Source organism: Zingiber officinale, chromosome 9A (genome assembly GCF_018446385.1).
Source record: "Zingiber officinale cultivar Zhangliang chromosome 9A, Zo_v1.1, whole genome shotgun sequence".
NCBI classification, from domain to species: Eukaryota; Viridiplantae; Streptophyta; class Magnoliopsida; order Zingiberales; family Zingiberaceae; genus Zingiber; species Zingiber officinale.
Window position 1 is genome coordinate 14,895,820 of NC_056002.1, and position 27,237 is coordinate 14,923,056.

General features: G+C 36.0%; 2 protein-coding genes across 2 annotated transcripts; both read right to left on the bottom strand.

Annotated features, from left to right (window-relative positions):
- Positions 1-13,710: 13,710 nt before the first annotated feature.
- On the bottom strand, positions 13,711-14,364 carry LOC122019049. Its single transcript, XM_042576557.1, has one exon. The coding sequence runs from the start codon at positions 14,362-14,364 to the stop codon at positions 13,711-13,713; it is 654 nt and encodes a 217-aa protein (XP_042432491.1).
- A 244-nt stretch (positions 14,365-14,608) lies between these two features.
- Positions 14,609-26,021, bottom strand: LOC122021633 (serine/threonine-protein phosphatase BSL2 homolog). The gene is made up of 21 exons (XM_042579773.1): positions 25,270-26,021; positions 24,932-24,992; positions 24,716-24,794; positions 24,463-24,542; positions 24,283-24,377; positions 24,084-24,183; positions 23,661-23,730; positions 21,244-21,345; positions 21,080-21,161; positions 20,014-20,193; positions 17,714-17,978; positions 17,329-17,572; positions 16,901-17,071; positions 16,485-16,723; positions 16,317-16,401; positions 16,111-16,209; positions 15,846-16,045; positions 15,697-15,772; positions 15,482-15,617; positions 15,250-15,389; positions 14,609-15,167 (listed from the first exon to the last, which is right to left on the bottom strand). The coding sequence occupies exons 1-21, from the start codon at positions 25,619-25,621 to the stop codon at positions 15,084-15,086; spliced, it is 2,940 nt and encodes a 979-aa protein (XP_042435707.1). The 5' UTR covers positions 25,622-26,021; the 3' UTR covers positions 14,609-15,083.
- Positions 26,022-27,237: the final 1,216 nt, after the last annotated feature.

Genomic DNA, 27,237 nt, shown 5'->3' on the forward strand with positions numbered 1-27,237 from the left:
AGGTGGAAGCCGACGCCAAAGCCACCTGCACCATCCAATGCGGTCTGACCAAAGAAGAGCTCAACAGAGTCGGTCCATTCTCCTCCGCAAAGGAACTATGGGAGAAACTGATCGAACTACACGAGGGCACCTCGGAAACCAAGGTAAGTAAGCGTGATTTGTTATTAAATAAACTATACAATTTGAAAATGCAGGAAGGCGAGACGGCAAGCTCTTTGCACGCTCGAATTCAAGATATCCTGAATTCTCTACATGGAATCGGGCAGAAGGTAGAAAACAAAGATATAATAAGGTATGCCCTTAACTCATTCCCTAGGAGTACACTATGGGTATCAATGGTAGATGCCTATAAAGTCTCTAAGGATTTGTCTTCCTTAAAATTAGATGAATTGTTCAGTGAATTCGAACTCCATGAACAGACTAATGCACGACCATCCGAGAAAGGGATTGCTTTGGTTGCAGGAACGAGTCGAACACGGGAATCAAGAGGACGGCGAAAAGTTGAATCAGAATCAGAAGACGAATCCGATTCAGAAGATTCAGAAGATGAACTGGCCGGCGAATTTGTAAATTTTGTAAAGAAACTCTACAAGAAGAAGAAGGGGTTTAACAAGAAAGATTTGAAGAAGGCAGTTCAATCCAAGGAGGCCCAATCAAAGACAAAATTTGAAGTCACATGTTACGGGTGCAACCAGAAGGGCCACATCAAGGCAAACTGCCCCAATCAAAAGGAAGCCAAGAAGCAAAGAAGAAAGAAGGCTCTAAAGGCAACCTGGGACGAATCTTCTTCGGAGGACGAAGACGACGAACTCAACCAAACAAGTTTACTCGCATTGATGTCCCGTGACCAGATCAGCAAGTCAGAAGCCGACTCTGAGCAAAGCCACGGATCTGCATCCGTTTCCGAAAGACCAGACTCCGCTGTAAGTATTCCTAGACTCAATAATTTAGTCAATTATTTACTTCGCAAATTAGCTAAGTCAAATTTGAAAATTAAGTCACTTTTAAGAGAAATAACCACTCTTAAAGGAGTAACTAACTCAAAATCTTTAACTGAAGATTCAACTCAAGTACAACGACTTGAGAAAGAAAATTCAAATCTGAAAAATCAGTTAAACAAGTTAGAAATTACTCTAGAAAAGTTCTCTCTGGGTTCCAAGAATTTGGATCTAATTCTTGGGACACAAAGAGCTGTCTACAGCAGAACTGGGCTAGGATACAAAAGTAAAAAGAAATATAAATCCTATTTATCCTTAATAAACAAACAAAGTAGTAAATCAGTCCAAGCATGGGTCCCCAAGTCCAAATTGATCAATCAAGTTGGATCTGGTCAATACTGGGTCCCGAAGGATCAAATATACTACCTCGATAGACCACATCGAGGCCATGATCCAGAGGGAGCAAAAAGAAAAACGATATTAATCAAACCAAATTAAAATTCAAATTATAAATTCAAAATTCAAAATTAAAATAAAATTCAAAAATCAAATTACAAATTCTAAATTCAAAATTAAATTAAACTTCAAAATTCAAAATTCAAATCACAAATTCGAAATTAAAATAAAACTCAAAAATCAAATTACAAATTCTAAATTCGAAATTAAATTAAACTTCAAAAATTCAAAATTCAAAATTCAAATTACAAATTCAAAATTTAAAATTAAATTAAAATTCAAAAATTCAAAAGTCAATAGAAGAAGGATCCAGAATAGCTGGCACCCCCAACTAAACTACCCGGAATGGATAAACAAGAATAGACTACCCGGCAAGGTAATTAAGGTTAGATAAAAGGGCGAGGTTTAACTTGACCCACGGTACTGGTGAAGTTTTTGGATGATAGTACGTTAAGGAAGCTTGGGCATCGCATGTCTAGGAAGATATGGCTTCGACCTGGTGCATTTGGCCAAGTGGAACTGACCGAAGCTACCCTTAAATGGATCATAACTAGTTAGACCAAGGTTCAGTATTAAGTTCAGTGGGTAGGACTATTTGGAAAACCTCGAAGGCATGGTTACTTTAATAAGTTCCTTGTGACTCACCATAGCCCAGAAGTTTATCCAAAGAATGCTTACTTGTTGAACCCAAAGCTAAACCTGAATCTAACACAAAGTTAAACCCTACCCTAAAATTCAACCATAATTCATCTCACAACAATTATAGGGTTCCCTGATTGAAAATTTAGATCGGGTGAGATGACTAAGAATCAAAAGTAAAATTGAATTGAATTTAAATTAATCAAGTTAATTATCTTGAATTATCATCAAAGTAATTAACTCAAAATTTATTTCAAAATTATTTAAATTTTTTTTTTCAAAATTAATTTCAAAACTATTTAAAAATCAATTTCAAAATTATTTAAAACTTAAAATGCAAAGTATTTTTTTTTAAATACAATGGATTAGAAAACATAGTGTCTGCATCAATCATGCTATCTTTAATCCATTAAAAAGAAACCAATTCAACTACTTCATGTGTAGGAGTTGGATCAATGGATGTTGGATAGTGGATGTTCCAGACATATGACTGGAGATAAATTGAAGTTTTCAAAGCTCAAATTAAAAAATTTAGGATCAGTTACATTCGGCAACAATGGTCAACTTAAAGTAATCGGAAGAGGTAATATCGAACTCAGCTCCGAGTTTATTATTAGAAAAGTTCTGTTAGTTGATAATTTCAATTTCAACTTACTAAGTATAAGCCAATTATGTGATAGCGGATACTTAGTCACTTTTGACAAAACTAGGTGTTTAGTCAGAAATATTGAAAATCTGGAAATTACACTTAAGGGACTTAGGAAAAATAATATGTACTCAATTAATCTACCCACACCCTCAATAAAGTGTTTAATAACACAAGAAGAGGAGACTGACTTGTGGCACAGAAGACTGGGTCACACTCACACAAGACTCATTTCAAGAATGAGTCATAACGGTCTAGTTAGAGGTTTGCCCAAACTCATTGAAACCTCAATCTGTAATGCGTGTCAACAAGGAAAACAAACTAAGTCAACACACAAACCAACAAATCTAGAAAGAACCAACTCATTACTTGAGCTCCTTCACCTTGACCTATTTGATTCACATGGAGCCAAGTCATTAAGCAAGAACCAGTATTGCTTAGTAATAATTGATGACTATTCTAGGTTTACATGGGTAAGATTCCTAAAAATAAAAGATGAAACCTATGAAACATTTAGTAATTTTTGCAAATTAATAGAAAATGAAAAAGATACTAAAATTAAAAGAATAAGAAGTGATCACGGGGGAGAATTTGAAAATCATAGATTTACTCAATTTTGTAAAATAAATGGATATCTACATGAATTTTCATGTCCTAGAACCCCTCAGCAAAATGGCCTGGTAGAACATAAAAATAGAACACTACAAGAAGCCGCCAGAACTATGTTAAATGAATATAATTTAAATCACCAATTTTGGGCTGAAGCCATAAATACTGCAAATCATATTCAAAACAGAATTTTAATCAATAAATATCACAAGAAAACTCCTTATGAACTATATTATCATAAAATTCCTAACTTAAACTACTTAAAAGTATTTGGTTGTAAAGTTCACATTTTAAATACTAAAGATTACTTAGGAAAATTTACACCCAAATCTAACCAAGGAATATTCTTAGGATACTCCTCTACCAGTAGAGCCTTTAGAGTATATAATCAAAATACCTTGAAAGTTGAAGAAACAACTAATGTAATATTTGATGAAGAAAATAATTTAACTAATGAAAATATTGACACTAACCCAAGAGCAGTAGACGATGATGAAATCCAACCTAATCCTAATGAGTCTGAAGAACAAGGTTCTGACTCACAGATAAGACCAACTAGAATAAGCACTTCTCACCCACCTGACCAAATTTTGGGTGACCCAAACCTTGGAGTCAGAACAAGATCATCCTATAGAAACCTTAGTCAGATCGCTCTAATTTCTAAAATTGAACCTAAAACTATAGAAGAAGCTCTGCCTGATCCAGACTGGATTATTGCAATGCAGGAAGAATTAGCCCAATTTGAGAGAAACCAAGTCTGGGACCTTGTATCTAAACCCATAGATAAATCAATAATAGACACCAAATGGGTTTTTAGAAATAAGTTGGATGATCAGGGTGATATCATAAGAAACAAAGCCAGACTAGTAGCCAAAGGGTTTAGTCAAGTTGAAGGATTAGACTACGATGAAACCTACGCACCAGTAGCTAGACTCGAATCCATTCGAATGCTATTAGCCTATGCAGCAAATAAAGGGTTTAAATTATTCCAAATGGATGTTAAGTCAGCCTTTTTAAATGGTTTCATCAAAGAAGAGGTCTATGTAAGCCAACCCCCAGGATTTGAAGACTTAGACAATCCTAATCATGTATTTAAGTTAAAAAAGGCCTTGTATGGACTTAAACAAGCCCCTAGGGCATGGTACGAACGGTTATCCAATCACCTTATATCCAAAGGCTTCAACCAAGGCCAAATAGATCCAACTCTATTTGTAAAAACTGTAGATAAAGACATCTTCATAGCCCAAATCTATGTTGATGATATAATTTTTGGATCTACTAACTCTAAATTTCTAAAAGAATTTGTTAGACTAATGGAAAATGAATTTGAAATGAGTATGGTTGGTGAACTTAATTTTTTCTTAGGCTTACAAATAAAACAAACTAAAGATGGAAGTTATGTTTATCAAACTAAATATGCTAAGGAGTTAATTAAAAAATTCTGTATGGAAAATTCAAAAATAATAAATACTCCAATGGCAACCAACATCAATATTGACTCTGACCCAGTTGGAAAACTAGTAGACCCAAAATATTATAGAAGTATAATAGGTAGTTTACTGTATCTAACTGCAAGCCGACCTGATATATTGTTTGCTGTAGGAATGTGCGCAAGATACCAATCCTGTGCAAAAGAGTCACACTTAACCTATGTTAAAAGAATACTTAGGTACATTAAAGGTACTCTAAATATAGGACTCTGGTACCCTAGAACTTGCACTCTTGATCTTCATGGTTATTCTGACTCAGATTACGCTGGATGCAAGTTAGATAGAAAAAGCACAAGTGGCAGTTGTCAATTTATAGGGCAATGCCTTGTAAGTTGGTCAAGTAGAAAGCAACATTGTGTTGCTTTATCTACCACTGAAGCTGAATATATAGCCTTAGGTGAATGCGCATCTCAATTGATATGGATGATGCATACTCTTAAAGACTATCAATTAGAATATCATAAAACAAAAATTTCAATTGATAATATAAGTTCAATAAATCTAACAAAAAACCCAATTCATCACTCACGGACTAAACATATAGAGGTGAAGCATCATTTTGTAAGGGATCATGTAGCTAAGGGTGATATTATACTCAACTATGTTGAGTCAAAATCAAACCTAGCTGACATTTTCACAAAACTCTTACCTGAACTTGAGTTCAACTCTCTTAGAAGACAAATAGGTATGTGTTGGGTAGAATAGATACTATAACATTATATTCTTACATTTTTTTATAAATTCTAGGTAAAATCTTGATTTTGTCAAAATCCCTACTTTTCTAAAATTTCAAAAATTAGACTTAGCCTAGGATTTTTCCCTAGAAATCATGTTCCCCTAGGACTCAGCCAGAGCATCTCACAAACACCTAGGTTTACCTTGATTGTGTTTGTAAAATATAGAACGGCGTGAGATGCATAAGGTACAGCCTGGACTCAAGAATGCTTATATCTGTGCATCGATATGAGTCTGGGCGTTAAATATGCAATAAACATTAATCAAGTTAAGTTCTCCAGCTCTAGTCAAGTCTATCTGGACCAAATAACTTAACTTGACTAACCAAGTGAAAGCTATTGTCCTGTGGACATTAAGCAAGTAACTCAAGGTTAGACAGTTGGCAAAGGATACTCAATCTGTTAGGTAAAAATGCCTATACTTTAGGGCTCTGATACCTGATCAACAACAATTACATTGCTATTCAACTTGACTCATGCTTGGACTTAAGGACCAACTGAATAGATAACCTAAATCAAATTTTTAGCTACTCTCTCTCTTCAACTTAAAAATTAACAAGTTTTTAAGCTAAGGCACTTTTCACTTAAGCTAAATTTTCAAAGTTCAATGTTTACAAAAGGCTTAGCTAAGTGGTTCATAAAGCAACTTTCAAATTTTTTCAAACTTATCCAACCTTGAAACCTAACGTTATATATTATTGCTAAGATATTTTCTAGGTTACCTTTCAGATAGTTTTACAAAATTTTAACTCAGTGCTTTCAAAATTTTAGGTGAAAAGTGGCTTTTCAACTTAGCCTGTTTTTTAAGTCTAATTTATTTTTCAAAAAAGAAAAATTGAAACTGGATTATTTTTTGATAAAGGCAAAGGGGGAGAATAAGAAAATTCAAAAGTAAACTTTAACTAAGTTAAAAGTAAAAATTTAAAAGAGGAAACCCTGTATTAAGGGGGAGCTTCACAAGAGTTTAAGTGTTAGCTTAAGTTAGGCGTTGATTTGATTTTATATACTTAAGCTTGCTCACTTAAAACCTTTTTATGCAGTTGTTTTTACTTAACTTTGAATTTGGGTTGCCATAATCAAAAAGGGGGAGATTGTTGGTGTGGGAAGCATCCGACGATCGAACCCAAGTTTTGATAATGGCAAAGGATTCAAAGTTAAGGTATGTTGTGATCTAACATGCTGAATGAGTATTTCAGGAAAAGTCCTAACTGTGGTTAGGTAGGTGAAAAACCCTAGGGGGTGGTAACCCTAGGTCCTAGGGGGTGGTAACCCTAGGTGGAGAAAAGTCCTAGCTGCGGTTAGGCAAAGGGAAAAACCCTAGGGGGTGGTAACCCTATGCGGAAAGTCTTGGCAGGTTGATGACTTCAGGCAAAAGTCCTAGGGGGTGGTAACCCTAGGTGGAAAGTCCTGGTGTCGCGAACCAGGTGAAAAGACTGGACTAGCCGGGAAGCGGATGTCCAGCAGAAAGTCCGGAAGTATCGAGTGCTGAGAAAAGTCCAGTCGATCTGGAGGATCGCACTGGCAGCAGGTAAATCTCCTGAGTGGAGTAGGTGAGGACGTGTTCTCCGTAGAGGGAACAGTAGGCGTCGGGTCGACCTAGGGTTTCCGGTCAGAAATTCGAAGTCAGACCCGGACAGTCCGGAGACTGTCATAATTTCATATTCACACTATTATTTTGTGTTAACTTTGTGTTGCAGGTATTTTTGGATTAACATAGTTGCAGGTACCAAAAACACAAAGAAGAACTCGGATGAATAGTGTTCGAGGCGCCTCCATGAGGCTTGGAGGCGCCTTGGGTTCAAAATCCTGAGCTGGCGCGAGGAGGAGGCTTAAGGCGCCTTGGAGGGGTTTAAGGCGCCTTGAATGGGTTTAAGGCGCCTTCAGGTCGCGGCAGTCAAAGAATTATCCCAGCGAGCAGAACGGGATAAGATTCAGGCTTAAGGCGCCTTGAAAGGGTTTAAGGCGCCTTGAACACTGTTTATAAAGGGGGTTTGACCAGCAGCTCATTACAACAAGTTCCAAGCCTTCTGTACTCAATGTGCTGCTCCGAAAGACTCCCGGAAGTGCTGCTACACATCTACGACGACCCAGAGCTCCAAGATTCCTCTTTTTCGTCGTCAGTATAGATTTCTTTTATCGCATCTCTTGTAATACTTAGTCTGTAATAATCGAGCTTATAGTTGTTGCCCACCAGAAGCGATCAAGGATCGCGGGCCTTCGAGTAGGAGTCGCCTTAGGCTCCGAACGAAGTAAATTCCTCTGTGTTTGTGTGTTTGCCTTTTTATTCCGCTGTGTCTTAATTACTCGAGTATTTTACAAATCGAACGATTTAGCCACGAGTGCTATTCACCCCCCCCCCTCTAGCACGTCTCGATCCAACAGTAGAATATGTTGATTTTGAATGCATTCAATTCATTATAGGTTGAAAAAATAATTTTCTATTGTTTACAATATAGTGGGGGTAATATATATAATGCATCAAGGGGTATTTCAAAAGGACCAGGTTTTAAACAATTGACAGTATGTATTGTGACTATGTATTTAGACATCAATTAATAATTCTTATTATTTGGATTGTGACTTCTTGCATGACATTTTCAATTTCATTAGGGTGATCTTAAACAAAATGATGGTGTTCAATGTGGATATTGTGTGATGCGGTACATAAAAGAGATAGTCTTGGATGAAGATCCATAATTAGAGAAGAAGGTGAATTTCTTCTTTATGAAATATTTTCTTTATAAAATATTTTGTCATTTTTTATTGATCCTTAAACTTCTGTTAATACTTCAGTTTATAGTATCAAAAAATAAACAATATTACAATCAATCTTAGTATGATGAAGTCAGAAGTGAATGGAGCGAATTCGTCCACTTCTATGTGGGTACTTAAGTATAGGCTATGATATAAATTTTAGATTGTATTTAGAGATTTATGGATACAAAAGTTTTTGGATTATGGTTAAACATGTCTTTTATGAATATACTTATGGATTGTATTTGATATATATTTATGATATATTTGTTCAATTTTGGTGGTGAAAAATATTGTGTTGTAGTACAATATTATAATATACATTTTTATCAATTTAAATTATATTGTAGTAAAATATGGTCAATTATTTCGACACTATAAATAAATGATGAAATAATATAATACAAAAGTCTTCGATAAATCTAAATAGTAACATAGTTAAATAAACTATTTACTTCACTACTGATCAAATTTGTGAAGTAGTTCGTATAAATTATTCCATTACATTGAATTTTTTGTTATAGTAAAATATGTTCTATTGCTTCTATACTACGATAAAGTAATATAATAATAAATATTTCGACAAATCAAATTATGCAGAAGTAAAATTAAACATTTACTATACTAAAATTCAAAAATTGTGAAGTTGTATACATATTTTACTTCATCAAATAATGTAACTTATAAAGTAATATATTATCAACTACTTTGGTATTGTTACCGGTCTCGATGAAGTAATAGAGCTTTTTTACTTTGAAAATGATCCGATTTTAAATCGATTTTGGACCGGTGATAGACTTTGGTAATCGTGTGGTGAAGTAAAAAATTAACGCTTTTACTTCACGTGTGCCTACTTCGATAATTATCTACCTATTACTTTAGATAATATCCGAAGTCTATTGCCGATTTTCACGTAGTGTATATTTCTCATATTAAAAATATCTTTATTCTAATGTTACCTAAGTAATTAAGAGAAACTATGCCCCAAGTGTTGGTTGCTACTCGAAATATCGTACCGGTTCCCCTGTATAAAAATTTTGTACAAGTCCTGAACCTTTCCTAACAACCTATTGTGTTCTTTAGGAATTAAATTTGGAATCGCAAACAGAACTTAACATTATTGATTCCAAATTCAACTTATTTGTTCTTAGTGGTTTAGACTTGGATCGCAAACGATACTTAACATTATTGATACAAATCCACTCATGTTACAAATTTAATTAAATATTAATTTCAGAGATCGGCTTCCAGATTAAACATGGCGAGGCACTAGGCCTTCTTGGGTATGGGAGCATTCACCACTTCCTAGACAAAGCCTTTCAACGAAATTTAATACTTAATTTCCTTATAATAACCCTAGGTTTAACCAAAAAGAACAATCGAATCACAAGTTCGAAAAACAAAAGAAACACAAAATCGAAAACATAAATTTGATTACCTAGATTCATTAGCCTCTTGTGTTTGGTATTTCAAGATCTAAATAAAAAGATGAACTAGTTATGATGCGGAAACTAATAACTAGTTATACCTTTTATAGCTTATAGATCTCACGATCTTCGGTCGTATTTCTCTTCTTATCTCGGACGTCGGGTGGGTGGCGATCTACCGAGACGAGAATCCACCCAAGCTTCCTTCTTCTTCTTGCAAGTTTTGGCCACCAAGAGTCTTCTAGAGATAAAGAATTTTTGCCACCAACCAAGCTCCAAGGGATGCTAAGAAATAATACCTCCTATCTCTTCTTCTTCTCCAAGCAAAATTCGGCCACCAAAATCTCTCCAAGAAAATGATGCCGCCGGCCACTTAAGAAGAAGAATAGGGGAAGAGGAAGAAGAGAGGGTTGACCACCACCAAGGAAGAGAGGAATAATAGAAGATATGTTATGAGGTGAGACACCTCTACCCTCTCTTTTATATTCCTTGATCTTGGCAAATAAGGAAAGTTTTAATAAAAACTTCTTTATTTTCTTTGCCATAGAAAGGAAAATTTAATTGATAAAAAAATTTCCTTTTCTTCTATTATTATGGTCGGCCCCTACATGTCCTCCATACAAGGAAAGTTTTAAACACAAAATTAAAACTTTCTAATTTGTTTCTGGAAATTTTTAAAATAAAAATTTCTCTTTAAAAAATTTCCTTCATAGTTGGTTATAAAAGGAAACTTTTATAAATTAAAATCTCTCTATTAAAACATGTGGATGATTAAAAAAGAAAAGTTTTCTCCAAAATTAAAATCTTCCTTTTAACTACAAATAAGGAAAGATATCAAATCTTTCTTTTAATCTTTTGTAGAAAACTATAAAAGGAAAAATTTATAATTTTAAAACTCTCTTTTAAAATCATGAGAATGGTTATAAAAAAGGAAAGTTTTATCAAAAATTAAAATCCTCCTTTTAACTACAAATAAGGAAAGATGTCAAACCTTCCTCTTAATCTTTTGTAGAAATCTATAAAAGGAAATATTTAAATTTTAAACTCTCTTTTAAAATCATGACTTTCACATAAGGAAAGATTTCAAAATAATCTCCTTTTATTTTAATTGTGGTCGGCCACCTAAGTATGGGTTCAAGCTAGGGTCGGCCACCTACTTGACTCATCTAACCTTGGTTTGGCCGACCCTAGCTTGGGCTCCAAGCTAAGCTTGGTCGGCCACCTTAAGGTAGGTAAGAAGGTGGGTATAGGTGGGTATAACACTTTACAATTAAGAGGCTATGACAGGGACCGAGAGGTGGAATTGGTTTTGGTCTCCCGATGAACTTGAGCTTCTCGTGTTCGCCCCGAACACCCAACTCGAGTTCATCAATAATAACTCATACCACTAAAGAGTTATTATTGAACTACCGCACTAATCCCATATTAATATATGGGCTCCTTCTTATCATGAGTGTGTTAATCTCCCTATGTTTAAGATATTGAATGTCCACTAATTAAATGAGTTACTGACAACTCACTTAATTAATATCTAACTCCAAGAGTAGTACCACTCAACGTTATCGTCATGTCGGATTAAGTCCACCTGAGCTCCTCTTGGGGGAATTATCAACCTAGATTACTAGGACACAATTTCATTCTATAATCAACAACACACCATATAAATAATATCATTTCCCAACTTATCAGGCCTATTGATTTATCGAACTAGGTGACACCCTTTGATAAATTAAAGAAATGAATATTAAGTATATGTGCTTGTTATTATATCATGATTAAGAGCACACACTTCCATAATAATAAAAGTCTTGTTCTCTTATACAGTCAGTATAAAAAAGAACTTACCTTAAATGGTCATGTTCATTACACTCAGAGTGTACTAGTATAATTTTATAGTCAAGATAAACTAATACCAAATTACACTACAACTATTCCAATGGTTTGTTCCTATCCATCTTAGTCGTGAGCTACTGTTTATAATTTATAAGGAACTGATAACATGATCTTCTGTGTGTGACACCACATACTATGTTATTTACAATATAAATTAATTGAACAACTACACTTAGCATATAAATATAGACATTTGACCAATGTGATTCTTATTTCTGAATAAATATTTAAACAAAAAGTTAGGCTTTTAGTATACACTATAACACTCAAGCCGTAGCGCAGACAGTAGGCGTATGGTATCTCTAGCATAATGGTCAGAAGTCGATTCTCAGGAATTGACGACTTGGGGTTTACCCCACCATGCACATATGACCTATGTACCTGCATATACCTCCCTCCATATCTATGGGGTCGGTACTGAGGGACCGCTAAGATAGCGGATCTATCTTTTTTTTATATATAAGAGAAACTACTCTAATGTATTAAAATAATTCGATTTAATTTATCAAAATCATTTTACATAGGACACTTTTATATTAATTTTTTTACCAATTTAATTAAAATTATTTAAATTTATTAAAATAACTTAAAAATTAAAATCAATATAAAAATATTGCAGTAGTAGTTACTACAATAATATTGCAACCATTAAATAATTATTATAACTAGTAGCAGAATAATAGCTGTTACATTAATTTTATGATATTTTTAATATTATTAAAATGATTTTAATAAAATTTTAAAAAGTTGATCAATTTTGTAACGTATTTTTTTAATTTAAAAGTAGTATATTTTTTTTTATCAAGTTTAATTAAAAATAATAATTCGCTATAATAAATTATAGCAGTTACTCCTAACTGAAATAAGAGAATTTTTATATAAAAAATATATTATGATACTTTTAAAACAAAAACACACACACATATATATATATATATATATATATATATATATATATATATATATATATATATATATATATATATAAAACACATTTTTGAGGAGTCTAATAATTAGAGGTGCTCTTTTAATTTTTATTTAAAAAATAATTATGTAGTACATTTTTTAATAAAAAATATTAAAAATATATGTGCACTTGAATCTTTCCTATCACATAGGTAGTAGTTCATGGCCATAAAATGGATATGCCAAATATTTTACTGATCATTTATGAGTACTGCTTTTAATTAATTGTATGAATATTTATTTCTTAGAAATGCACACAAGCGATTAATTAATTATGGGCATCAAATATGCAACATGTGTAACGTTATTAATTACGTGAAAGATACAACATGTTCAGTTAATACCATCCAATTTATATATATACTGTCCGATCTATGTTAGTCATTCGAATTTTAGCCACCTTATTATCCTTCTCTTAACCTTTCATTAGCATGAATATATATATCTAGTAAAACCCATCTATATACCCATTCAAAGGAGTCCATTTAATGATTGTTATATTTTTATAAAATATATACCAAAACACTTAGGATATAATGATTTGAACAATATAAAAAAAATTAAATTATTATTATTATTTTTAAACATTACAAGTTGCAACCAATATGCATTTGCATGGATGGATATGAAAGAGCCCAAGTGATAAGGCAACGTATACACAAGGCCAGTTATATATATCCTAATTATCAGGTCATTTAAGATGTTGATGTTTATTTTTTAAAAGAGGATTTGTGAAATCTTAGTGCTTATTAGCTGTCTCAAGGATTTAATTAACTTCCTGATCATCAGGAAGTTAAGTGAATAACAAATTTTCCACAATTTCATAAACAAAATATTAGGTTTTAAGGTGTAAATAATTTGAATTGTTCATTCTAATTCCAATTCATAATTTTTTTTATTTTTATAATAATGATTTTATTAACTAATGATGCTAAACGTGACACGCTAAGTGCCTCTCATTGTCAGCCTCACAGTGAGATGAAATGAGGTAACTCAGGTACTGAGCGATCTCCTAAATCGGAGAGTTATTTGCTGCATCCACAACTCAAACCCTTACCCATTAATACAAGTCTATCACTTGGATACCAACTCTTGCTATGCCTCGGAGACGATTCTATTAACTAATGAAACGGAGTAATTAAAATTGAGAGCCTTTATTCATTCATTTTGAAGCCTCATCTCCCTGTTGAACCTTCTGATGAACTCTTCCACTCTCTCATTGAGCTCCTCGAGGGACATGCTCGAGTACTCATCAGCCTCAGTATCTTCCTCCTCTTCACGGACTTCATACTCAATTTTCTTCTCGGTCATTGACCGACGCAGTGACTTCGTTTGCCTGTCGACCGTCGACGTTTCAAACTTTGTGCTAGCACTTTTGTTAAGAGGTGTTGGCCTTTTGTGATTATCAATCTTCGTAGGAGGTGCACCTTTGCCTACGCTACTATGCTGGATGAGCTCGTCATTCTCTTGTTCCTCGCAGTTATCATTGCAATCCGCTATCTTCATCGAAGGCCTTGAAGACAAGGGGAGACTCAGTTCGACTTGCCTCGTGCGACCATGCTTGATGAACTCATCATAGATATCACACACATGGTTTGACGAGAAGGTGCAAGAGTCCACGGCGATGATGAGGATGATGGAGTTGGAAACGAGGAACCAGAAGACGGAGTCTTGGTGGAGGGAGGAGAGCCGGACGGGGAAGAGGGCGACATAGAGGAGAGGGAGGGAGATCATGAGGACGGTGATAGATAGCTTTTTCGCCTCGTCAGGGAGTAGTGCTCTTGGCTTTGGCTTGCTAAGGGAGTACTCCATATCACCACCCTCCTTGTGCAAACTGAGGAGGTTTGGTTGGGAGAGGAAGGGAGGTTGTATTTATAATGAAATTGGTGGGAGTTCGAGAGCAAAAGAAGTGATAGGGAGAGATTAAGTTGTCCTTATCTTTTAGGGGGACCAAGATTGGCTTAATATGTGCATTTGACTTGAGGAGAAGGGAAGTAGCTAAATGAAATTCTAGTCCATCTTCAAAATTAATTGAATGAAACTTGAGAGAAGAACACACAATAAGCCATAAAATGGCAATACCTTGTAAACCTTAAAATTGTGTTCCCCATACAAAACTTGATCTCTCATGCCATGCCCATAAATCCTACAATGCATTGTTACAATAACTAACATGTTTCACACAGTGAACCAAACGTATGGAAAGAATACATAATATAGGAAACACATTGAATAATAATTCAAAACCACGGGAAGACGATGTTGGCACGTACACTCATCTATTGAACGGCTACATATACACAGGTATCGCCTTGAATGAACTGAAATAATATTTTGTGAGTTCTTATCTAGGCGAACCAACGGTAGGATGTCAGCGATTCGTATTCAGGAACCCAGCTTTTTGTGGCTCTTGCACTTTGGACCATAACAGATCTATTTTTGATGGTCCAGAGATAGAGAAGAGTGATTCTTTGGAGTCTGGGCCTCACACCGTTGAGTAGAATTGGTCAACGTGTTGAAGATATGTAGTGTTACATCCAGGCAAGGGAACCTCGATCATTTGATGCTTGAGGTCGGCCCCTGGTTGGCGTTGGAGGTCGGTTTGCATTGAGTTCCTGCAACACCAAATAAAGAGAGGATCAGAAGAGAGTCCAGACACTTGCACACTAGAATGGAAGAACAGGTGAAATATTATACATGCATCCATGTATCTTCTGTGTGATTCTCCGGCAATGTTTCAGGAGAATGAATGGCAGGAGGTAGAGGATGAATAAGTTTGGGGACAACAACAAGATCTCTTCCGAGAACTAAAATCGCTCCTGCATTATTTGCAGTACCTGTGCATCAATAAGAGAGAGAATTTGAGTACAGAAGGGAAGGGGAAAGACTGGCATTGGAACTAAGCTAAGCATTTCCAACACTTTCTTACCACAATAATTGGTCGCAGAAAAAAGAGTAATCAAATGCCCTTGAGCAAAACGCTCAAAACCATCCATCACACACTCATGGGCTCGTATTATCAACTGGAGGTCATTGTTATTGCAGAACTCCAAAACACGATCAGGCTGCAGTCATGAGATGTACCAGACATCAATGGAGGGAAAAAGACGAAAGATCACAACTAGTTCAAAACAAAACACTTACTCCAAAAGTAACAAGGCCCGGACCCCTAGCATTTGGTCTCAGCCCTTCGACGCTATCGTTTTCTGTTGGATCGGACCTAAAAGGCCAGGAAAATAACCAATTCAATATTTACATCTTGAAAGAAGGGATATAGCATTTGAAATACAAACCACAAAAGGTCCATGAGAACAACTGAGCCTGCTTCCATAGCTATTGGACGTTGAAGATTCTCAATCTGTTCCAGATGATTTATGGACCGACCTATGCCACCATGCATGCAGATAATTTTCTTCTCAATCAATGCAGCTAAGGGTAACCAATTAAAAAGTCGGTTAAAACGATGCCACGCCCAGATGCCATCCCTCTCTCCCTATTCCAGAAAATGAGATTGGTGAAATTGATTAAAGAAACAAAATCAACAAATAAACAAGGTACCATTCTTTCAATGCACTCAATCCGAAAGCCAAATAGAGCATTGATATCAGCAGCCTCGTGGTTTCCACGAATTAAATGTACGTTATGAGGATACTCAACCTATAAAAACCAAATAACACACATAAGAATGATTTATCTTTATCAGGCATTATTTCTTTAATGGAAAAAAATCTAACAGTACTTGAATCTGTTCGTCTGAATAATACCTTCAATGCAAGAAGAAGAGCAATAGTCTCCAAACTATGCTGGCCACGATCAACGTAATCTCCCAAGAACAGATAATCAATGTAGCTGAAGGTCAAAACCATAATTAGTATTGCATGTGACCTTCTATGTATCAAATCACAAGTCATGCACCTAACCAAGCTACTCACGCTATGTCTCCTGCTGTTGAAGGAGCACCATACTCATCAAACAATCTCATTAGATCCCCAAACTGACCATGTAGATCACCAAAGATCTTGACAGGAGCTTTAATCTGCAGAACACTTGGTTCACTAGTAAATATTCTCTCAGCGCTATCACAGAGATCTGCAATTTCATTGCAATCTAAGAAGAACTGCCTCTGCACAGGGGGCTTCCAACCGCGAGGTTTCAGAAGATGTGCTAGAACCTGGACAGGCAGTAATTACATGGGAAAAAAAAAACAAGGTGAAATCATTCTGAGAAATTCATGTAGTTGAATGATAGATGATATGCACATGAAAACAATCTAGAAGTAAGCTCTTCAATTTCTATTACATGCCGACACAAAAACCATAGCTTTCTCTTTACCACGACCGAATTTTACCTTTTTGGGTACAGTATTTATAGACATTTGCCTATCTAATAATTTCCTTGCTGCACTTGCATTTTCAGGCGTACCATAACTGACTCTCCTGCCTTCGTTTTCAAACTGATCAATTGAAAGTTGCCTAACCATTCCACCCAAAGCACCTCCTGTCTCTGCAGCCACAACAACCTGTACAATTTACACGATTGAGTTTCAAGTTCCATAGTTTTTTTTTGAAACTACTAAGTTGGAATAGAATGATGAACTTTTGAAGTTCTTGTGTTTTATCAGTTGCAACAAATTACACAAATTCAAACACAAACAATATTTATCTTTATGTGTGCATGCTGGGCTAGAAGAGATAAAGAATGAAGTTTGTAAAATGTTGATTAGTTGTAAATATGACAGATGATATTAAAAATCCATGTCGGCATTACTATACTAACCGCCCTATGATGAAGTCGAACTCCGGTTGGTGGGGTATTAATTTCCAGAGAAGGATCAGCCCCTTTAACCATGATTGAGATTGGTTTCCCACTTGGTGTGGCTTCTGAACCACGATCTCTATCAGGTGATTGATCAACTTCACCATTAACTTGTCTAGCCTTAACAGCTGCGAAAGTGGCACTAATTGCCTCAGCCTCTGCTGCTGAGGCTTCAACTAAATAGTCTACTCCTTTGCTTGGTCTCCTGCAACAACATGAGTCTCAAGTAGTCCATTGCAGCAAATCTAAGGAATTAAAAACTCCTTTCGACTACAACAAACTAGAAATTTGCAGATAAAGCAAGGGAATTATGTTAAGATAGTAGAAAGTGAATACAGGAACATACCTTTGCAGCATGGCATTTTCAGTGCTTATGTCAGTGTACATATCACCATTGACAGGAGGAGCAACAGGGCTTCCCATTACAATTGCGCCATTAGAAATTGTTTCAGAATTATCGTGGATTGATCTTTCATCAGAATAAGTGCATCTTCCAGGTAATCTTCCTATAGGTGCATTTGCAGCAGCTGCTGCAGCAGCATGGGAAGCAGCACTGGTTGTTTCGGCAGCAGCTAGATCTTCCGCTGCAAGTAAATCATCAAGAAGCACACCTACAAAAAACAAACATGAAACACATATGTAGTGTTTATCCCAAATCTTGACTGGCTAAAACAGTTAATACCCTCTGTCAATATGTAATCCAAGAGCAACAAACTCATGTCTATATGCTACATAGATGAATAAAAAAGAATAATAGTTAATTATGCTTGTGGGCAAGTGCTTAGTTAAATATTAACTTATCCAACCCCACAAAAAATGCAATTCCAGACTATAGTCTGGCTAGAGCTATTCTTAGAAAATGGTGATATTATTAGTCAAAAGAGTTGTAGTCAGACAACGAATACAGTGTTTGTTGGTAGTTAAAATAATAACATATAGAAAAGTTAATGTTAAAATGCGAATGTTGAGATAGATATGTAGACAAGAGAAAACTAGAACAGAAAAAAAAAAGAAGATATTCACTAGCAATTAGGTGTTAGCTAGCTTGCAAAAAATAAAATGAAATAAAAAGTTGAACTAAAACAATTAAGAGATTCTAAGTCCGAGCTATGCCGTATCTGAGATGATTAGAATAGAAATAACGAGCCATACATCCCAATTAATGGGGGATCAACTGTGGTGTTCTTAATTCCACCATTAAACTCTATTTTAAAGTCACTAATCACTTTTGATCACTTGAAGAAAAGTTATATTTTAAACAATAATATAATTAAATAAAACTAAATGTCGAATACTATGAGAGATGATAATCTTTCCATAGAACTCAATGGCATACGATCCATGTATCTAACTACAAGCATTGAGACAGCTTGTTGTTGTTTTTGTTATAGATGTGATGATACACGACAAATACTAAAAGTGATGTATGTAGTGATTGGAGCTTCTCAATCTGACATCCACCACCTAGGGTGAAGTAGAAATGAGATACTCTAAACATGCAAGGACTTAAAACTAGAGAATAATGTTATTCATTAGATGACTTGATGGGTCATTGTAGACGAAATTTAATGGGAGGTAAATATTGTAGTAATGTAGCATAAGAAGTTACGAATTTTAGGTATCGAAGGACCTAGTCACATACTCTGAACTTGGTGCACAAGCAATTTTTTCCTGTAATGTAGTTAAAATTGCAACTTGGTCATCATGATTGTATGGCCTCCACAACCCAGATCAGCTAGGTCAAATGGGAATGCAGCATTTTTTCCTGTACATGTAGCTAAAATAGCAACTTGGTCCTTTTGACTGTATAACCTCCACAACCCAGATAAGGTCAAGTGAGAATGCACAATCAATCAGAAAGGTTATGCTCAGGATGAATTCCTATCCAAGTTGCGGACACATTAGATGTGTCCAGTTGAATTGAGCCACCTGACAATCAAATGGCCACATAAAACCTGAACCTAAGCCCTAAATGAGCAAATCTCCTACATAGCGTTGTAAGCCCTGTCATCCAAACAGCATGAAAACAATTCTGCTAACCGAGAATCTTCCTGAAATTTCGAAACCTTAGGGGGTATCAGGCACAATAGCCAAAGTTTTCTATGGTGGTTTGTGCAAACTACCCCATTTATCTAATTAAAATGAACTTGGGTACTTGCAACTCTGTCCATGCTCTGCACTACACTAATAAAAGATTTTAACAAGCAAATACACGATGATATCTGGAATATGGCTACATCTCATAAAGAATTAGCAACTCTAATCATAAGCATTCAAGATATTGAGCTTATGTGATATTCTACTACTGATTCATTAATTTTACTTGAAACTGCAAAACATCATATATGTGAGTCATTTCTGTTAAACCCAAACTGAATACAATATCCATAAGCAATCACAAAGTTATCCCCAACCAAGAAATTTCCAATAATATATGAAGTTAAACACCAAAATGAGGAAAAGAACAACCACCGTGGATTCAAAATAAAATAAAACTTTGAAATTCTAAAGTTGTTACTTATACAAATTCTTTCATGTTTTATACATATTCTTTCATGTTTCAAAAGGATGAAAATGGCATAGAGGGGTGAATTTTGTTAGGAAAAGATTAAGATTTAGCAAAGTTAATATACCATTAATTCCTACCTCCACGTAATCCTCCATAAATAAAGATAAAGTCACCAACTGCAGCAGCCGCATGCCTACAGCGCCTTGCTAGTTCAACAGCAGCATCACCACCAGCTGCATCTGCACTATATTTACCTGTTCTGGGACTTGTGACGATAGACTTTGTATCACACCAAACTCCAGCAGCAGTATCCAATACTAAAAGTGATGTATGTAGTGACGAAAGAACAAAGTAGCAATTAAATTGTAGATTTGCATGATGGAAGATCCAAAAATCAAATTCTTGGTGGAGACGTTTGAGAAACTATTGCCATTCTCAAGTAAAAAAGACATAACACAGATGCATGGAGAGGACAATGGCAAAATTTGAACCCATATGCATATGGAAACAGTACATGAGATTGTATAACTGTATACATGGCATGGATCAAACAGTATAACATGTTTATCATATGTTCATTAAATTTGTCGATCACATAGTCTCAACTTGCAACAAACTATTTGAAATGTAATTATGAAGACAAGATAAGTTTTACTCATACAATCACTGTCAATTATACAGATTAAGAAGTGCATCAATAGAATTATCTTTCACAAAATATAACAATATGGCAAGTCTATCATCTCATGTCATCTGCATGGTAGATGAGGCACATTTGTGTTTCATATCTCAGATAACTAACTGCCTTATTCCGATCAAGAATAGCATATTTCAGTTAGCAAATAATACCACATAATTATGATGATAAACATGAATTGTCAACCTAACATGAGGTGGGTGAATTGATGAGCAGCCACATTAAAGTAAGCAACGGAAAGAGATGTGACTATATCCTCCTGCAACAAATTGAAACAAAATGACTAAGCAAGCATGCATACTAGATAGGAACCATAGGACCTGGATATTCGATATGATCGCTAAAAAAACACAAGCCAACAGAAATTACTAGGTTCTGGTAGGCATAATCGTGTTTGACCATAAACAGGTCAATAGTCCCTTCTAACTTATCAAGTTTGCAATATCCAAAGAATCCACATAAGGAACTTCACCAAAAGTTTTAACAATTAGTACAAGTAGACTAACCAGCAATACTTGAAGTGTCATCTACCATACGTCCGCCACCAAGAGCCCCGCCAGATACATGAAGTCTTGCATTGACAAAAACCTAAAAGAATGCTTCTTAAATTAAACTGCATAGACATGCATACACAATAGTGCGGAGAAGCATAATAAAACAAGAAATGTACAGCTGCATGCTGATATCTTGGTGATGGAGAAATTCCAGGAGCTATAGCCCACTCCCAGCGACCATCCCGATGTTTTGCAAGACCATATGCACTTGACAAAGGCTACAAAATTAGCACAAGAACTTGCTAATCAGCTGACCAAGTAACCAATTTGCTGGTATACAATAACAATTATAAAGATTTAATGTTGTAAGTTTATTGGTAAAGCAATGCTATACTGCCAAATTAATCATCTTATCATCCAAGGGAATGGAAAACCATAAAAGTTTCACAAAACCAGAAGTATTAGAGAAATGTGATTAATTTATTTATCTAATTCTAACAAATTCCTAAACAACCATAAGAAAAGCTGTAGATAATATGCATGGAGTTGAAAAGAAAGCCAACCATGTTGTCTGTTACAGTAGTCTTACATTGAGTTAAATATAACTGTCACCAAGGCATGGTGACAGTGCAACAGATAACCACGTTTAACACTGCCCATGCCCAGTTCTAAATAATAAAATATGAAATGACCAATTACAACTACAAGGCTAGGAGAGAATTAAAATGCCCTTCTAGTAAAAGAAGAAGAGGAGGCGAAAAGTACTTTCATTCTACGAGACTGATACTTCCTACATTCTTTCCCTAAATTCCACTTGCTTGCTCTTCCCAACCATTTGACCTGCATGTCAAAACTTCCTTCATGATCCTCTATTGCATTTGCAGGCTTTGATAGCCCTCCAATGTGTTTTAGATGAGATTTTGAGATAGAGAAAATGTTTCTCCACTGTTTCCTGTCTCAATACCCACACTAACAGTACATCTCACCCATTTCAGCCATGAGAAAACAAAAGTTTAAACTATTGTCTGAAATTCAAATAAATACAATATAATGAGTACATAGTCTGAGTTGGTAGTACTACTTTTAGTTCAAACAATAATTGTTTCAAGAAAATGCGACATTTTCTTCAGGAACTTGAAGGTTTGGTCTAAGTTTTACAAACTAAACCAAGGATTAAGAAAAGAAGACAACTGCTCTCATTCTCTAAGGTCGTTGCCTAAGCTTCTTGCTTGTATTGTTTCCACAAACTCCACTCACTTGCCCATCCTGCAATCTAACCTACATGCCATAACTTTCTTAATAGTCCTCTATCATGATCACAAGCTTTGATCACCCTCTGATGTGTTTTCAGTGACATTTCGAGCTAGAAGAAATGCTTCTACATAGTTCCACATCTCAACACTCACATGAAATGGAACATCACAACCATTTCAAGCAAGAGAAAACAATATTTTCAAATATGGTCTAGAAATTCAAGCATGTGCAATATAAAAGAGATTATAGTTTATGTTGGTATTCATACTTTTAGTTTAAACAATAATTACTCTAAGAAAATATGTATTTTCTTTGAAAAGCTGATTCCCACTAACATGCTTGAAAGTCTACTCTCAAAGTTTTACAAAGTAAATTAAAGGACTAAATGTGGTACTGCTCCAACAGATAAATTCAAATTACTTTCTTCAGTCGAGCATATGCAAGATGCACAATTTTTTTTAAAAAAACTCTTACAGTATTTAGTACTCCTTTACAACTTGTCAAACCCAGTCACATGAGAAAGATGCAATCATGCACATGCACACCCATAAATATTATCAATAATTATAATTCACTTCATCCAATTTTTTCTTGATAATCATCCAATATTATTTATATCCAACCTTTTTGATTTCCAAATGCCACAAATAGCCTTTTAGTGTTGGAAAAGAAGAACATTTTTACAAGGCAACTTACACAATGCCATTTAATAATAATAAAAAAAAAGAAATGTCTCCTATTTTTCAGTTTAGCATTCGTGTAAAGGTTTGTTCGAACTTGGAAATTTAGAGGCATAGGAGCAACAAGATTTGCTCTTCTTTGAATAGGATGCCATCTTAAAGGAGCAGAAATATTTCTTTAACTCCCCCTTCTTTATGTGTACTTTCCGATCTTCCCAAGCCCAGCATTGTGGAATTCATTCTGCTTGCTACCCATTTTTTCCATCACTCTCACTTCTCTATATTGTCAACAAGTTTACAGGAAGTCCTAAGCTTCAGCATGAGATTTTCACCAGCATATGTTGGGGGCCGACTGATACAAATGTTGTGACCATTGAGCACTACATAAATAAAAAAACTAGTGATATTTATAGCATTTAGAACTTCGAACTCTTTTAATCATGCTAACTAGAGTTCTCATTTTGTTTCCCTTCACCCCTCTCACATTCTGTACTTTGGAGAAATATCAACTGATTATTATTTTAATATCAATACATATCATCAAACAAATTGTAATATATATTCCCCTATAGTGCTACACAAGAAAACCAATGAAAGAATAAAACATAATTCTGCATATAATGCAGTAAGTCAATTGAAATCCAAAATGTTTCACTCACCACACTACTAGCATCCCTTCCTCCACAAAGCAAAAGAAGGCCATCAGAGCGTGCACTTGCAGTTGCATACCTAACAAAAGAACTTGTAAGGTTACATGTTAAGTCATTGAAATGTGAATGTGTTTTATTTTCACAACTAAAAACAACATGGTTAAAGGGCTCCTGCCATATCTTATTTGTACAATCACAACAAATATATGGCTACAATTAGATCAGGATTCACTTAGTGAGAGTTTCTAAGCGTATCAGCTTAGGTTAAAATTACAGATTAAAACAATTGGAGGTGTAATGCCAATTTATTTTTTATATGTTACGTAACAATTAACTAAAAAGTACATTACAGAGAGCCAGATTAACTACATCAAGAAGCAGCGGCATATGATAAGAGTGAAAGCCAAGTAAATATCAGTATTTCATACTTACATGCATGGAGGTGGTCCTTCACCTTCTGGTTCCAATTTCCTCCATTCATATGGTTTGGCAGCAGTATCAAGAGCCCAAACATCAGCTAAAGGCCGCTTTCCTAACACAATTTACCCATTTCCTATCAAACTTTATTGGAGCAAATATCTACGCAATTTTGGAGTATGTAAATAACATGATCTTGTGTACACAAACACACCATCATTGCCACCAATTGTTAATAGAAATCTTTGTCCAACCAATGCCATCACATGGCCATAACGTGGTCCTGGGCCGGGTCCTTGAACTACTACTCTATGTTCATAAATAGATTAAATCAGATTTCAGCAACTAGAAGATGAACAAGATAGTAATGATGATTGATTGGATGTAAACATACCTGTGCCAACGTGGCTTTTGTTGTGTTAAGTCCAGAACATGAAGATCTTCAGCTGACAATCCTGTAGGGCCAATTCCACCCTGGATTTAAGCATAATAAGACAAATCAGCTTATAAAGTTTGTCTCAAAATGGTCTCTGGGAAAAAAAGTGTTAATTTCTAATGACTTTATTTAAAAAATGAAGTTTATATCCTAGGCTAATTTCACATAAATGAAGAAGAATAGTATTAGCCCAGTAAAATAAATACGATACCTGAATTACAACCATAGTTCCTACTGCAGTTGCAACATGAGCAGCCCTGGGTGATGGTGGTTCTCCTAGTGGTGTTAACCTAATAAAGAATAAGGGAACAACGATCATGCTTGCTCAATACATTGATGCTTTGATTATAAAATCAACATGCATTACAAAATTCAACTAAGTTGGAAGGCTTGGCATAGACCATTTTGTAGTTAATCAACATTTTACCTTGTCCATTTACTCGAAAGGACATCATAACAATGAACGTCTGCAGTTGCACCTGCGAGACCTGCAATCCCAGAACAAAAATATGGCTTTTTGGTAACGGGAATTATTTAAAAGCGCCTACAAGACAATTCTTCTTCTTCCAAAAAAAAAAGAAGAATCATTTTCCAGAACAACATGACACCTAAGTCAGCTTCCATGAAAAGGAAAAACAAACAAACTTCCATATCTTAATTCTAGGGCTTCAATCATCACTGACTAAAAGTCCTCCGGCGGAAGAATTAAGAGATCGAAGAGAGGAAGAACGTTTATTACTATTGAGAATTGACAGTAGCACGTACGGATTCCAGCGTTGCCCGTCGGCGACGGTGGTGTTGCCGAATTGCCCTCCAGGGCAGTCGCACCGCCAAACAGGATAAGCCTCGGGCCTATGAAGTTGGGAGTTCCCTCCTCCCCAACGGCCGGCACAGCAGTAAGTGTATGCCCGCAGCGGCACCCAGGCCCGTCCTCCTTCTTCTCGATGATCGCATTAACAACCCTGTACGTCGGCGCGGGCCTCGGCCCAGCCATGACTGGCTGCCCGTGCACTTCCGCTGTCTCCTCCGGCGGCGAGGTCTCCCCCGATACATCGTGGTGGTTATCTGCGGCCGGATCACGGTCGGAATCAGTCGACATCGAGGTATCCACCTCCATCTCCCCGGGCAGCTCCCGGTATCAGGTCTGATGAAGAAGAAAAAGAACCGTTTATGACTCCGGCGCCAGGCGACTGCCCTTAGGACGATCCAGCACCATCACGCAGCCCGATTCGAGCGACGAGGGCCGAGAGATCGCCGCATCTGCCACCGCTGGGCCCAATTGAACCCCCAAATACTCCGCTCCGCCGGATCCAACCACGGAAATCGACAGCAAAAGGACGAACAGAAGCACCTCGCTTCCCCCTTCCGTTTCCCTCTTCCGTCGCCACTCCTCCCTCGATCGATCGCCCTCCAAGAAAGCAAGAATTAAACTAAAAAACAAAAAACAAAAATAAGAAGAAAAAAATTAAAAAAATAGCGCTCCGCGAGAGAGAAAGGGCACACCGCGAAACGATCCACCAGTTGGAAACAGCCTCACATTTCTACTCTAGTAATCTACCTCGATCATGATTAGATATATCTATAACGGGATCCACCAGGAATATCAAATCTCCAATACTAACAAAGGTACGCTCTGGGTTTGTAAATTTTCGGCTAGTTTAGTTATTGAATGTTCAGCTTATCAAATTTTATTTTTATGGCTTCGAATGCGTCAGTCATTTAGTACCTTCCAATCTGATTACCTTACTCATCACTGGGGGCCAACCATTGTAGTCCACTAACAAAAAAGGTATTAACCGGGTAACGGTTCCACTCAGTTATATTTAATGACGAAGTATCGCTGATCCATATTCCTATTTTGAATGGCTTCGAGGACGTCATTTTATTTCGAGGAAGCCGGACGCCGAGGAATAAAGGTCGACCTGTTTGGCGGCCGGGGAGCGGGGGAGCGGTGAGGTGGAGCGATCCGCGCCGTCGAATGCGCGGGGTAACCGGATGTTGCCGGTGGCAGTGCAGCCGGCCAGCCGGTTGGGCTTTAATGGGGCCGTATCCAGCACGGAAATTAAAGCAAGTCATGCTACTATTAATTGCAGAAGGTTGTTACGAGAGCATGATAAATAAATATATAAATACAAATATGTATACATATATTATCCATTTTTTAATGATTGAAATTCTCTATATCGGTGGGATGTGATGAATGCTTCTGAGTTTCTGATAAATTAATTACTCCCCTCTCAGTTCATGGAGCTGGCCCAAGCTTATAAAATTTTGAGTGATCCGGAATAGGGGTGCAAATGAATTGAATCGAGTCGAATATATAGTAAAATGTAAGACTCGAAATAGGTATATTCAAGTTTGAGCTCGATTCGAAGTTCGAAAAATTTAAAATGTCTGATTCGAGTTCGGTTCGAATTAGGGCTCGAGTTCGAGTTCGGCTCGAAATATTCGAACATTCGTGAACTATTTAAATTATTGTTCGAAAATAGGTTCGAAAGGCTCGAAATTTATTTATTTAATATATATTTAACTTATATTAATAAATATTAAGGCTCGCGAGCGGTTCGAATAATATAATTTGGACTCGAGTTCGGCTCGAAAAAAAAATTCGAACATGTTCGAGTTCGGCTCGAATTCGATAAATTCGAATATGAATCGAATATTTTTCGAACCGGCTCGATTCGTTTGTAGCCCTAATCATCAAAAACGTGAGATCTATGATCGATATGGTGA

Coding starts and splice junctions, on each gene's coding strand:
- LOC122019049 (XM_042576557.1), bottom strand. CDS start 14,364: ATGGAGTACTCCCTTAGCAAGCCAAAGCCAAGAGCACTACTCCCTGAC.
- LOC122021633 (XM_042579773.1), bottom strand. CDS start 25,621: ATGGAGGTGGATACCTCGATGTCGACTGATTCCGACCGTGATCCGGCC. Junction 17,573..17,713: donor GAAAATGCCATGCTGCAAAG/GTATGTTCCTGT, acceptor ATGTTGTTGCAG/GAGACCAAGCAAAGGAGTAG. Junction 16,210..16,316: donor CTCTTCTTCTTGCATTGAAG/GTATTATTCAGA, acceptor TGGTTTTTATAG/GTTGAGTATCCTCATAACGT.